We start from the raw sequence: 15,136 nt of genomic DNA, 5'->3' as shown, positions 1-15,136 counted from the left end.
CCATGAGGCCTAAAAGACAAGTAATGAAGCCCGCACCACTCTACTCTGATCCTGGTAACTACAATACCACCAGCTGCAGCAGCTCCCCACCCCCTTCCTCTCAATCTGCGTTCCACGCCTCGTTCTAAGTTCTCACACAGGAAGTGTACACCTCCCGCTCTCTATACGACGACACAATCATCTTCGTCTCTGCTTAGTAACCGGTGCCACAGGTCTCCTCCTATTGGTGAACATACTTTTGTTTTCCCATTGGAAGAGGCTTCCTAGTCCCAAGCTCCGCCCCTTGTAGTTGGCAGCTCTGTCCTCCAATCAGCTGTGATCCCCGGGCGAGTAGTGTTTGCGCACTGTGGTGAGGAGGGAGCAGCTTAGTGAGGTTGTATCTCTCGGGGCACCATGGCGGTCACCAGGCTGCTCTGGATTCGGATCGCTTACGCCTCGGTGGGCGCTGTGATTGGTCTGTCGGCGTTCCTGGCGTGGAATGTGGGATTCGGGCAGCCGTGGACTGCGGCTATGGGAGGCCTGTCAGGTACGGTCACTGTTACTATGCAGGTGTAGTGGGGATGATGTCATAGTCATCCATGGTACTGGGAGCACAGGGGGTGTCTGTGGATGGAGGGGAGCAGGTCAGGGGTCTCTGAGAGGAGCACACAGGGTCTCCTAAAGGGTTACAAGGGCTGGGCATACTTTTCTTGCAGGTTAGCAAACTTGATGCCAAGCGTGCCCCCCCTGCCATAGGTGGGCGCAGCGTGTCTGCGGGTGCCCCCCCCCCCCCCGCAGTAGGTGGGCGCAGCGTGTGTCTGCGGGTGCCCCCCCTGCAGTAGGTGGGTGCAGCGTTTTGTACCATTGCTGACAGCTGAAGTAAAAACAAAACAGTCGTGGTAGGTATCGGTGTGTACTAAAAAATAAAAGTAAGTACTCGTAAAAAAAAAAAAAAAAGTGTGTGTGTATGTATGTATATGTGTGTATATATATATATATATATATATATATATATACACACACACACACACACACACACACACACACACACACACACACACACTCTCTAGCTCGCTCACCTGGGAGAACCACCGTAACTGTACGTCGGCTCTTTAAGACGCTTTAGGTGTGCCGCTGATGCGAGTGTCCAATGACTGCCGGGCACCTGCGAACGCTTGTGACAGAGCAAGAACTGGCATCTGTGTGTGTAAACGCACAAATCCTGGTTTTCTCAGAGGAGAGGAGATAAATCATGTGTTCATACTAAGTATGAATCTCTCTCTCCTCCCCTAGTCAGTCCCATTCCCCCCCCCCCCCCCCCTATACAATTAGAACACATCTAGGGAACACAGTTAACCCCTTCCCTGCCAGTGACATTTATACAGTAATCAGTGCATTTTTATAGCACTGATCGCTGTATAATTGTCAATGGTCTCAAAAATGTGTCAAAAGTGTCCAATTTGTCCGCCGCAATATCTCAGTCCCGATTAAAATCGCAGCTCACCCCCATTACTAGTATAAAAATGCCATAAATCTATCCCCTATATTGTAGACGCTACAACTTTTGCGCAAACCAATCAATATGCGCTTATTGCGTTTTTTTTTTTTTTTTTACCAAAAATATATAGAATATTACATATCGGCCTAAACTGAAGAAAAAAGTTTGTTTTTTTTTTAAATTTAGGATGTTTATTATAGCAAAAAGTAAAAAATATTTTTTTTTTTTTTTTTTTATATTGTTGCTCTTCTTTTACTTATAGCGCAAAAAATAAAAACCGTAGAGGTGATCAAATACCACCAAAAGAAAGTTTTATTTGTGGGGAAAAAAAAGGACGTCAGTTTTGTTTGGGTACAACGTCGCACAACCGCGCAATTGTCAGTGAAAGTGACGCAGTGCCGTATTGCAAAAAATTGCCTGGTCATTGAGCAGCCAAATCTGAAGTGGTTAAAGCGGGGTTCCACCCAAATTTTGAACAATATCTGTATGTATTCTCTTCCTTGCCTAGATGCTGACATGCCGTTTATTTTTCTATTCTTCTTTGCACTTCCTGGTTCTCCTCCCGTGGGAGTAGGCGTGTTTCTAGCCTCTCCCAGACTCCTGGGAGCTAGTCTCAGGCTTCCCAGGATGCCACTGAGCATGTGCGGGAACGAGCGGTGAATGCTGGGAGCACAGCATTCACCACATCCAGGAAATAAATGCTTGTGGGCTTCAAATGCCCACAATGAAGATGGAAACCGCCTGCAGTGAATAATAAGTTATTCTTTCTGAGGAAATCTGACACAGGCGGACATATTACACACAATATGTGAGTATGTAATGCTGAGAAGAAAAGTTTGTGAATTAACTAAAAAAAAAAAAAAAAAAAACAATAGATAGGTGGACCCCCGCTTTAAATAAAAAAAAAAGAAATAAAAAATTTGATTATTTATTTTTTTGTATATATGATTTTTTTTTAATTTTTATCAAATATATTTTAATAACTTGCTTTTGGAGCAAAAATCTATCTAAAGATAGTTTTCCATTTAAGATACATTAATAATTTAGTTTATTCAGCATGAAATGGAGCTTAATTATGTAGCATGAGGCTGTATATTATGCAATATTTACATTTTTGGTAAACTCATTCAATGACTCCAAGCTCTGCAAGCTGAGATAACATGCACTGCATTGATGCATTCACACAATTTCACAGTAACCATGAGCTAAAACAAATTTCAGGAATATTCCTTTATCCCATTGTTTTGCAAATCTATGTACACTACAAACTGTATGATTGAATCGGTTCTGATATCACTGTTTTACTAACCTGACCGCTTATTATTCTAAATAGGAAACCTTCACTTTGTTTGCAAGTATTAAAGATTCTAACGACCAGCAAGAATAAGTCCTTGCATTTAAAGAGCACCTGTCATTTCAGCTCCATCATGGCAGCGCCTGTTGGGCATCCACTCACCTGCTGCCGCCTCGTCCCTCACCTTGTTGTATCACTGCCACATCACCAACCGTCCCATTAAAGTGAATGAGACTGTCGGTGCGTCAACAGCAGGTCAGAGGAGGAGCCACTGCAGGACAGAGATGACAGTTGCTCTTTAAAAATTATGATTTAAATCGAGTTGATTTCAATCAAGCCTTTTTACTAGTGATTTAAATTGACTTGATTTAAATCAAATCCACCCCAGGTTACACAATGAATGAATGAGTGACTTGTATAGCGCTACCTATGCAAACTCAATCGCCTCAGGGCGCTTTTTGCCACCGGTGTCCATCTGCGGTATATCGCGATCCTTTACCCCATGGGGTCCCAATGCGCTTACAAACACATACAACATACACATACAGTATTTGGCCAATTTTTTCGACAGGATGTAATTACCTACCAGCATGTCTTTGGAGTACCCGGAGGAAACCCACGCAGGCACAGGGAGAACATGCAAACTCCAGGCAGGTAGTGTCGTGGTTGGGATTTGAACCAGTGACCCTATTGCTGCTAGGTGAAAGTGCTAACCACTACACCACTGTGCCGCCCTCAGATTAGTATCTAATTTCACAATTGCTGCTTTACCAACAGCTGGTGCAAAGGCATGATTGATTTTCTATAAATTTTCTATGGATTTGCATGGCATAGTTGTTGGACATTGTACAGATATTGTATAAACCATGACTAGGTAGACAGATGACTGGGTCTTCCACCACTGGCATCCAGCTGATAAGGAGGTCATAATTGGTGGAGTTTCTGGGCAGAACATGCTGATCATCGGAGAATCTTTTCTTACAATATGCACTGCATGTAATCTTATTCAGGTAATGTCCTAATAAAATGACTAAACTAAAGAAAATGCATATTCCTAAAATTCCTTCTTTCACGGTCACATATGCCAGGTTTTTGTAATCAGAAAGTGCTGCTTTAGAGTATTTGAAAGGAGCAGCACAAAAAAAAGTGTTTTCCCTCAGCAGGATTTGGGAAAGGCGCATTCCGCTGTGGTGTGAAGCAGCCCTTTACTGAACCGTGAACCGTTTGTCTCTGGCCTTAAAAATGACAGGAAGCTAATGACAGGAGCTGCAGCCATGAACTTGTTATAGCCACTTGCAGCCAGGATGTTTTTGTACATTCGGGGATCGGCAAGTGGTAAAATTGAAAACTAAAAAGAAGGCTTTGTGTGGCTTTTTTATATCCTTTCATTCAAATAGTTGTTGCTAAACTCTGGGCTCCAATAAAATAACTTTCCTATAAGTACCTGGGGGACTGCCTGGATTGCAGCTGTGAATTTTTGCCACTTTAAATACATTTTACTACATTAGTGTGTAAAGCTCGTCTTGAATATGTATCAGTAGATTATTATTAGTACTACTACTATATAGAACCGTTTTCATAATTCCTGGGTTTGATCTTTCCTTGTGAATTAAAGCTTCAAGTTAAGATTTTGTGTTATTTCTTTTCGGTTGTTGGTATTTTTTTTTTTTTTTTTTTTCTTTCCGTATGAAATTCCTCCCAGTGTTCTTGGAAATCTGTGCACTTTGGAATGAATGTTTTCTGCTTGGCTGCACTAAAAACAGCTGCATTTTGCAAGATAAGACAAAACCATTGCCAGCATGCCTGCTATGCACTTAAGGCCAAAATTAATTCATAACCTTATTAAACTCATATGCACAATACCTATAGAGATATAAATCCCACTGTACTTGTTGCCAATAGTTAATATTTTCAATTAGCTTTGTGTTTTGGTGGTCCTAAAATATGCAAACGATGTTCTAGTAGCAAAACAAAATCCTTGCAAACATCTGTTTTTAACTGAAGAACTAAGCAAAGGGGATGTTGTGAATAAACTGAAATAACCCATACACATGTAGATTTTTATGGCAGATTTTAATTGTCTTGGAACAGATAGCACATATATTTATTCCAGAAAGGGATAATCTATGTGAACTGATTGATAGTGCTTTCTCTGGCGATGATCAAAAAAGAGTAAACCTTAGGCTGGGTTCACACTTATGCGAATTGGATGTGGGGCATAGCAGGAGAATGTGACTGCTCTCTGTGGAGCCGGTTCACACATCTCTGCAGCAGGTCCGATGCATTTTGCAGGAAAAATGTGTGCCTTTTTGGTCCATTTCAGGTCCGAATTCAGCCCAAAATTCAGGCTGAAATCAGACCTGAAACGGTGAACCAGCACGCACCGGAACCCATGCTGTGCGTCGGATGCGGCTCATGTGAACCGAGCCTAAAGTATACATTTAGGTAAAGTGTAACTAAAGCCTTTTTTTCCAATTTTGGATAGGATAGGTAAGGGTTAAAGTATTATTAAACCCAGAAGTGAACATTTTGTTATATTGCAGCCATTACATCAAAGTATTGTTAAAGGGGTAGTAAAGGTTCCCGTTTTTTGCATAAAAATAACAAACGTGTTATACTTACCTTCTCTGTGCAAGGGTTTTGCACAGAGCAGTCATGATCCTCCTCTTCTGGGGTGCCCCACTGGAACTCCAGGCTCCTCCCCTCTATCTGGTGCCGCCACGGAAAGCCGTTCTCCCTGGGGGCACCTGTCTGGGTCCATTGACACAGACAATGGGACTCTGTGCGCCCCCCCCCCCCCCACTTCCGTGTCACTGGATGGCTCCTGCTGCTATCAATCTGTCCAATGATGAAAGAGATAGTGGCTGAAGCTGCTGTGCTCGTGTCCGTCTCTGGAATGGATCAGTAAGGCCCTTTTCACATGGGCGTACCAATCAGGTCTGCCTCTGTTTTTCAGGTGGACCTGATCAGACCCTCCATTGCCCTCCTATGGAGTGGCAGATGTCAGCGGACATGTGACACCCACCAACTTCCAAACCTATCTGCTGAAAACAGAAGGATGGGGATTGGATCAAATGACAGTCGGATGGAAATGGACGGGAGGTCCGTTTCTATCCCACCGCCTATAGAGGAGAGCAGGCTGTGTCCGCTCTGCATAAGCGTAGCGGACATGGACCTGCCACCCGCCTGCTCAATGGGGATCAGCGGACAGATTACGTATTGAGCTCGTGGGTCCGCACGTCTGAACGAGGCCTAAATCTGTTGTATTCCAACAGAACAGGCTCTCCTGCAAATGTATCAGTTAGTGTTGAGACATACCATTTACCACTGACATGGGTGCTTACATCAATTGCCTTTTATTCATGTAAAACCTTCAACCCAAAAAGGAAAAATAAACGTGTTGCTGTAAATGCTTGTATAAGCTGAAGTTTGGATTCATTTTGTCAGATGTACTACCAGATTTAGATACACTAACACTCCCCTCCCCCCCAGACTGACAATGTTGGTGTCCAAATGTGCCTGCTGTTCTCCTTGATTCAGTTTGGGGGCACTCTAACACAGCATGTATGGCACAGATCACAAGGTGAAAGCAAAGGGAAAAGCCTTAAAAAGAAAACGAATGCAGCCACCACATCTAATGATTGGTAAGCTGCAATTTATTACGTTTGGTTTTGGGTTTAGTACTACTGTCTTTTTTTTTTTTTTTTTACACCCTTTTGTCTCAAATTTTTGCTTGTCTTGCAAAACACTCTCAAACCAAGGTTTTACGGTAGTATAAAATATTCACAAGCTTTTCACTTCATCCTTGTGGTTGCTTGGTGCATAGTCAAGCATTGAAGTCCAGAATTTATCATTTATTCCTACAAGTCAGATATTGCTAAAGAAGCTGCATGAGAATTGCCAAATGACTGCATTCCTGAGGTTGGGTGGATGAGGGCATTCCTATAAAAGAAATTTTGGGAATTCCAAGCTCTTCCAGAAACTCTTGGGAAATGCTAAAAAATTAATAATTTTCAACACAAACGCTTCAAAAACGTCATAGTGAATCATGTATTCACATTGAGCTGGTGAGGAACATTTGTGTAGATGTTTGTGGAAAAGAAGACATAAAATGTTGAATTGAAAATTGACCTTGAAAGCCTCATGACAGGAAGATGTTCAAATCTGTCCAAAAAAAGGTCTGTGGTTATAGGTGTGCAGGCCGGTCACATGTGGGGATTGTCAGTGCATTTTAGGATTTCAGTATTTTGTGCTTGGCTAGGGCATGTTGGCTCACAGATTGGACAGACTGGCTCCTGAGGTTTACGTGGATTTGGCCTCCTTGCATTTGTAAATGTCTGTGCTTCATTGGAATAACAGCCAAACTCTTTTTAAAGGAATTATAAAGGCAGAAGGTTTGTTTTTTTATCTTAATGCATTAAAATAAAAGGCCTTCTGTGTGTACCAGCACCCCCTATTACTTAACTCAGCCCCGTCTCTGTCCAGCGATGTCTGAGTCCCTCGGCTGTCCGGGACTCTCCCCCCTGATTGGCTGAGAAACAGCAGCAGCTCCATTGGCTCCCGCGGCTGTCAGTCAGCCTACCAATCAGGGAAGAGAGGGGAGGGGCTGAACGGCATCTCCATGTTTGAATGGACACGGGGAGCTGTGGCTCGGCTACCCCTATAGCAAGCTGCTTGCTGTGGGGGCACTCGACAGGAGGGAGGGGCCAGGAGCACCGAAGAGGGACCCAAGCAGAGGAGTATCCAGGCTGCTCTGTGCAAAACCATTACACAGAGCAGGCAAGTATAACATGTTTGTAAAGTCTTGTTTAAAAAAAAAAATCACTTTAAGAATGTGATGTGTTTAACTTAATGTAGATATTTCTGGGCCACAAGGGGCAAAGTGCACTGCTGTCATGTCTTCTGCTGTTGGCCAGTTAAAGGTCTGTCCTCCAGCCTACTTTTTTTTTTTTTTTTTCTCTGTTGTGCAGAAATTCTGCGCTCTCCAACTATACTAGCACTTTGTAAACCTCCAAGAATAGTTAAAGTAATCGGTCTTAAACCCTGAAAGCTGAAATTTTGGTCTAAATCATTTTTGCTCCTATAGCTGCAGTCGAATCACTCCACAGCTGGATCCTGTAGAAATCTTCTGTGCAGTGACAGGTCCTCATCCTGCTGCTGAACTTCTGGTGCTGAGGGAGGTAAAGGTTTTGTTTTTTATTTAATAAAAATAACCAACATGTTATACTTACCTACCCTGTGCAAGGGTTTTGCACAGAGCAGCCCTGATCCTCCTCCTCTTCTGGGGTGCCTGCCGGTGCTCCTGGCCCCTCCCCTTCATCGGGTGCTCCCATGGAAAGCATTAAGGTGAAAAACCTTGAGACTTTAAAATCGCTTTAAGAAGAAGTTTCTGTGAGCTGCAGCAAAAAACAAATCCACCAATGATCGCTGCCCCTAGTCCCTGGAATCCAACACCGATATTCTGTGGCAAGTTCTCGCCACTGCAGGTCCCTGGCTCCGCTGGCATGGATTTGGAAGCCAGCTGCGACTACCTGAGGAGTCGTAGCCGGCTTCCCACTTAGTATGCTCAACCCAGCTTTGGAATTACCAGTAAGTTGTTTTTGCACATTTTCATGTTTATAGAATTTACCCCTTTTTATGGTCTGCTTTTCTCCCATAGTGAGAATATTAAGATAGAACTTCCAGTGGGCTGGGAAATATCCAGTTGTTCGTGTCCCTATTTAACCACTTGCTTACTGGGCACTTAAACTCCCCTCCTGCCTAGACCAATTTTCAGCGCTGTCGCACTTTGACAATTGCGCGGTCATACAACACTGTACCCAAATGAAATTTTTAGCATTTTTTTCCCACAAATAGAGCTTTCTTGTGGTGGTATTTGATCACAGCTGGGATTTTTATTTTTTGCTAAACAAACAAAAAAAGATGGAAAATTTTGAAAAAAAAAAAAAAAAAGTTTCATAGTTTGTTATAAAATTTTGCAAACAGGTAATTTTTTCTCCTTCATTGATATGCGCTGATGAGGCGGCACTGGTGGGCACTGATAGGCTGCACTGATGGGCACTGTTAAGGCGGTACTGATAGGCACAGATAAGGCGGCGCTGATGGGTGGCACGGATGGGCACTGATGGGCAGTACTGATGGGCACTTATGGGCACTGGTAGGTGACACTGGGCACTGTTGTGGCACTGTGGGTGCTGATGGGTGGCACTGTGGGCACTGATGAGTGACGCTGGTGGGCACTGGTAGGCGGCACTGCTCCCTTTTGCTAGGTGTCACTGGCAGGGGGCAGATGATCGCCGTGAGAGGGACTGATGTCCTTCTCACGGCTGCCGGTGATCGGCTTTTTTTTCTCCTCCTCACGCTGTCAGCACGAGGAGAAAAAATAGCCGATTACCAGCTCTATTTACATCACATGATCAGCTGTCATTGGCTCACAGCTGATCATGTGGTAAGGGGTCGGGACAGACCCCTTACTCTGATCTGTGATCAGGCGAGTCTCATAGACTCACTGATCACCGCGCGCGCCCTGCAGGGGGCACGCAGGCCGCTCGTGCACGGGACGACGTCAATAGACGTCATCCCGGCAATGTATGTCTGCGCTGTTGCCGTCGTTTGCGTGGCTCTGAAGCGGTTAAAGTGGTTGTAAGGGCAGAAGGTTTTTTCTTAATGCATTCTATGTATTAAGATAATAAGCCTTCTGTGTGCAGCAGTCCCCCTAATACTTACCTGAGCCCATCTCTATCCAGCGATGTGCCTCTGCCTTCCGGAACTCCCCCTCCTAATTGTTCCTGTGTGTCTCAGCCAATGCCATTGGCTCCCGCTGTTATCAATTAGTCAGCCAATCAGGAGGGGACCGGGCCAAACCGCAGATCCGTGTCTGAATGGATACATGGAGCTGAGTCTCGGTTCGGGTGCCCCCATAGCAAGTGGCTCACTGTGGGGGCATCAAACAGGAGGGAGGGGCCAGGAGCACCGAAGAGGGACCTGAGAAAAGGAGTATAAGTATAACATGTTTGGGGTTTTTTTTTCTGTCAAATCTGTTGATTTTATAACATAAAGAATAAAACAGACATTGGTTGTGAAGTACAATGGGGCAACCCTTTCAATGAGTGCGTTATCTTGGCAAAACTTGTATACATAAACATTGCAAATGGGTCGCCACAGAATTATTAGCTAATTAGCTCCTGAAATGAATATGCTATACAGGCCCCAAAAATGTGTTCAGACAAAACAATACATCCGTCAGTTGCACATGACTTACACTAGGTAGAGAACCGTATATATGCATCAGCAGCTCAAGGTTTTTTTTTTGTTTTTTTTTGTTTTTTTTTTTTTGTCGAACCTCTTGAAGCTCTGGGGACAAATTTAGAGAAATGTAATCTGAAGCTTGTCTGAACACCACCACCCTGAGATACCTGAAGCTCTCGACCCACTGCAAGGGAACATCTGATCCATAGGGAACAGTAGGGACTTAGTCCAGTTTACTTTAAATTCCTCTTTGTTTCCCTGTAAAGGTAAAGCATAATGGGCTACTATGCATCTCATAGTAGCCCATTATGTGTCACTTACCTGACACAGGAGCCTGCGATGTCACCGCTGTCCCCTCTTTCACGAAGCGTCCATCTTCTTTCCGGGTATCGCTGATCCGGCGCTGTGACTGGCCGGAGCAGCGATGACGTCACTCCGGCGCATGCGCGCGGGAGCCGTCAGTGACGGTATGATTGCCTTCACTAACGGCACGCTCAGTGCACCTGCGCCGTTATCTATGGCACGCATGTGCCGTAGACATCGGTGCCCATTTTTAGGAAAATATCTCCTTAACCGTGTAGGTTAAGGAGATATTTCTTGCACCTACAGGTAAGCCTTAATCTAGGCTTACCTGTAGGTTAAAGTGGTCTGTAAGGGTTTACAACCACTTTAAGGCCTGTGCAGATGAATGAGTTAAGGATCTGCAGAGGCAAGTCAGCATCACTAAGAAAAAGTAGGAGGTCATCTGCGTACAGTGCCACCCTCTCCTCCAGCCAACCAATCCACAGCCCCTTAATGTGAAGGGAGGTGAAGAGGGCCTCTGCCATTGGCTCTATCTCTATGGCAAATAAGGCCAGAGCGAGAGAGAAAGGGCAACCCTGTCGAGTACCTCTGGATAGAGGGAAGGACTGTGACAGCGCCCCCCCCCCCCCCCCCCACACACGTGCTGACGTGGGATTTTGGTATAGTAATTGCAGCCATTTAATGAAGGTCAAGGGGAACCCCATTCTGCGAGGAACCTCCCCAGAGAAAGGGCCATTCCACGGTATCTAAGGCCTTTTCGTTGTCAAGGGAGGCCACCACCCTAGAACCCTCATTAAGATGCTGCGCATGGATGTTCTTGAATAGTCGTCTTCTTAAATTTGATGTCAGTAGTTCTATGTGCCATAAATCCGGTTTTAATCAGTTTCAATGTTGATTGGTAATAATGGCTGCAATGTCATAGTGAGCAATTTGGTGAGGATTTTAAAATCCGTATTAAGAAGAGCAATTGGCCTATATGAGGCACATGAAATGGGGTCTTTTGGAACTTTGTAAATCAGTACCGCATGGGCATGACTCAGAGGCCGGGAGGGCAGCATCAGCCAGACATTGGGAGTACAACTGGGCCAATTTTAGGAGTAAGGAGATCCCCATAAATCTTAAAACTCCACGGGGGAGCCATCTGGGCCCGGGGACCTTCCAATGGGGAAGGAGGCAATTGCCACCAGGACCTCCTCCGGGGTAATCGGTTCGAAAAGGCCTCCCTTTATGTATCTGAGAGCCAGCCGAGGGCCAGTGGGTCCAGCCAGGGTGCAAGGTCCCGGGACTGAAAATCCAAAGGCAGCACAGAGGTTTAAAGGGAGCTATAATATTGTCGAAAAGCATCCAGGATAGCTGGCAAAGAAGAGACCGACTCCCCCATAGAGGTCACAATGCTAGGAATCAGTTAGGGGCTGGTTGTGTTGCGCTAACATAGCCAGAAGGCGGCCATTATGGTCTCTCTGTTCAAAGAACCTTTGTTTGTTATGGTACAGGTCCAGTCTTGTGACCTCAGCCAGGTGGAGATGAAGCACGCGCTTCACTGCATTGAGGGAATCAAAGTGAGCATCAGTGTGGTCGGTGGCATAAATATCTGTCTGGGTATTCACAGTGGCCTGTAGGTCAGTAGTAGTAGCAGTTTGTTCTCTGCAGATTTCAGCAAAAGAAGAAATGTACTGCCTCCTAGTGAACTCCTTGAAGGCATCCCAGGTGTTTTTCCGGAGAGGAAGACCCCGCATTAAGGTCCCAGTATTTTGCCAGGCGATGCAGGATGGTGTCTATCAATTTAGCGTGAGAAAGCCAATGTGTCCCCAGACGCCGGAGGAGGGGGAGCAAATACTAAGGAGTAATGGGTAGTAGTCTGAGAGCCCGCTAGGTAAATACGTGGCATCTAGTACTAATGACAACATGGTTGGATTTGCAAGGGCCGGGTCAATTCGAGAGGATGTTTTATATGTGGTGGAGAAACAGGAGTATGATCTAACTGTAGGGTGTTTCCATCTCCAAACCTCAGTAACTCCCATTGCCTGGGCCCAGGTAAGCAGATCTGTAGAAAATTGTTTAGGAGGAGTGGGCCTATCGAGGTCTGGGGCCAAGATAGCATTAAAGTTGCCTATGAGCAACAGTTTTGCAGGACAATATGGGGTGATCCTCTCCAAAATAGTGTATAATACGGTTGATGAGAAGGGAGGGGGAATATATACACTTACAACAATGTGCCCTGATCCCCACAGAGTAAACACCACTATGGCATTTTCCCTGGGGGTCACTGTGGATCTGCTCCACTACACAGGGAAAAGACTTTTTAATATAGATACCCCCCTGGCAAAGGTGCAATGAAAGGCCTTCTGGATTCATGTTTTTTTTAATGCGGATCCTCACATCCAATTCGCAGTAGCAGGAGATTGTGACTGGCTCTCTATGGAGCCGGTTCACATATCTCTGATGCGGCTCTGGTGCAAATTTGCACAGCAGCCCTTTTCAGTCCATTCAGATCCGAATTCAGCCCAAAATTCGGGCTGAAATTCGAGCTTAAACAGTGAACCAGGACGCATGGGACCCCCCTGAGAGCCGTGTCGGCATCGGGTGTGAACCGAGCCTAAATCATCCACTGGAGACAAATGTTCTGCTGACAGCCATTTATTGTGGGGTACAAAGGAGAAGTTTTGTTTTTTGTTCAACCCAGCGCTGTTAGTGCTGAGATCTCCCTCTCTGTGCAGCTAATCAGCTGCTGGAGATGCTGGTTTTCCAGCAAGACCGGCTTCTGATAGACAGGCAGCTGTAAACACTGTCTAAATGTTAGCCAATTTCTGCTGAACTGGCAGATATTCCGACCATGTGTACCCAGCTTAAGAGGTGGAATTCCCCTCACTTTATAGATTAACAATCACTTCCTCTAGCGTTTCCAGGCCTGAAAGTGAAGTGAAATCCCTTCAACGGGACACAGAAATAAAACAAAATTGACAAGGCCCTCTTGGGCCCCTTTTACAGATTCCATTGCGTACCGCAGGGGATCTGTGAGCTGATCCCCAGCCGATCAGAGCAGAGTGCGACTGTGTGGATGACGTATCTGTGTTTGTTTTGCACACAATTACCCCAGAACATTAGCAGAAAACCCAGGGAATAAAGAGTTCTTGCCATTTTCTTATCTGTACTGCCTGCAATGTGAAAGTGATCAACCATTATACAGCCACTAGATTTCTTTCACTTTACAGCTGGGAGCCGGCTGAGTAAAATGGGCACAAGCATCAGGCTGCAGTAGCAACCATCAGCTTGTGCTTAACCCTGGACTCTTTGGATGTTCTACATCTGTCCAAAGAGCCAAACTAGTTCATGCTGAGCAGAGAAAATTGAGAACGTTGACAATAGCAGCTCCCATATGTATCCTGTGACAGGTTTGCTTTAAAAATAATTTGCAGAAGTGACTACAGTGATGCTGCAGTAAACTATGTAGTGTGAAATTGTCAGCAAAACTCAGCAATTTCAGATATGCTTTAAATGGCTGAGTCACATTATGAGGTTCCCCTTATGCCCATTACAGCAGAATGAAACTCCTCTAAACAATATCCTAGTTCAGATGACTCAGCACTTTTACCTAAAAGTGTCACTACTATTTTCAGGAACCCCCAATGCTATGCCAAGTAAAAGACATGAATGGATTTATCCAAACACAAAAAAGTCTCAGCTCTCACTCCATCTCACATCCAATGGTACGTTTGTAATGCTTAAAGCGATGCTGCGTGTTTCAAACCACTAAAACACAGGAAGGTGCAAATGCCTAGTGCATTATATTTACATTTTATATAAATGGCGGAACTGCATCAGGTTGGCCAAGTCCTCAAGGAAAGGGGGCTTGTCTCCCGAAAAGCATCTGCTTTCCAACTACAGCGATTTTGGACTTCACCTATGCTGGAGTTGTGACTTGATATGCTTTTTATCTCAACACGAAGGAACCCCTGAAATAACTTTCTGGTTTTAAGGAACCACTGCTAAAAATGACCATCTACAACTCCTGACACATTAGTGTGATGGTCATTGGGAAGAATTAAAGACATTTGTAGTCATCGGGTAGAATTACCCAATTTAAAGATCGTTAAAAAGATCAATAGTGTCAGTGGGAACTTATCTGAGAGGCAGAAATTGCTCAAGGAACCCTTAGCAGTCTCTGGAGAAACCCTGTTCTAAAGCAACATGGACTTTTAGCCCTGTTTCACACCGATGCAATGTGGGAAAACAGTCGCACTGTGTTCCCACTTTTTTTTTAAGACCAAGTACAAGTATCTACCGATTTACACTTTTTTTTTTTTTTTTTTTTTTGTTGTGGCATAGTAGCATGGATGGACACTGATAGGTGGCACTGATGAGGTGTGGTCTGTCAGTAATTTTTTTTTTTTTAACAACCCTGTCGGGGCGTGGGGGCGCTCTCTAACATCTCCCCTTTGAGACAGAGAAAGGGAATAGGGACCCACGATTTCCCAGTACCTTTCTCTGAAAAAAAAGGACGTCAATTTTGTTTGGGTGCAACGTCGCACGACCGCGCAATTGTTAGTTAAAGCGACACAGTGCCATATCGCAAAAAGTGCTCCGGTCAGGAAGGGGGTAAATCCGTCCGGGACTGAAGTGGTTGAATTCTATACAGGGAGATTTAAGAGATTTGAGTTAAAATCTATACAAGGAGATGTGTTTGTAACTGCCTCCACCACCGCACGGATCATCCCCTGACTGCCCAGGTATCGGATTAAGCATCGGAGCATTTGTACTCATGCAAAGCCTAGGTATCGATACCGATACTAGTATCGATGCAACCCAAGTTTACG

At 44.8% G+C, this 15,136-nt stretch overlaps 1 protein-coding gene across 1 annotated transcript in view; it reads left to right on the top strand.

Annotated features, from left to right (window-relative positions):
- Window positions 1-296: 296 nt before the first annotated feature.
- Window positions 297-15,136, top strand: part of SLC48A1 (solute carrier family 48 member 1) — a 32,826-nt gene continuing 17,986 nt past the window's right edge. Inside the window, exon 1 of the mRNA XM_073613651.1 lies at window positions 297-526. Coding sequence (XP_073469752.1) covers window positions 394-526 — 133 coding nt within the window. The 5' untranslated portion in view covers window positions 297-393. The remainder of the gene's footprint in view (window positions 527-15,136) is intronic.

The sequence above is a fragment of the Aquarana catesbeiana genome, linkage group LG02 (genome assembly GCF_042186555.1).
Source record: "Aquarana catesbeiana isolate 2022-GZ linkage group LG02, ASM4218655v1, whole genome shotgun sequence".
In the NCBI taxonomy this organism is placed as follows: Eukaryota; Metazoa; Chordata; class Amphibia; order Anura; family Ranidae; genus Aquarana; species Aquarana catesbeiana.
The sequence above is the reverse complement of the archived record's forward strand: the minus strand, read 5'-3'. Positions and strand labels throughout refer to the sequence as shown.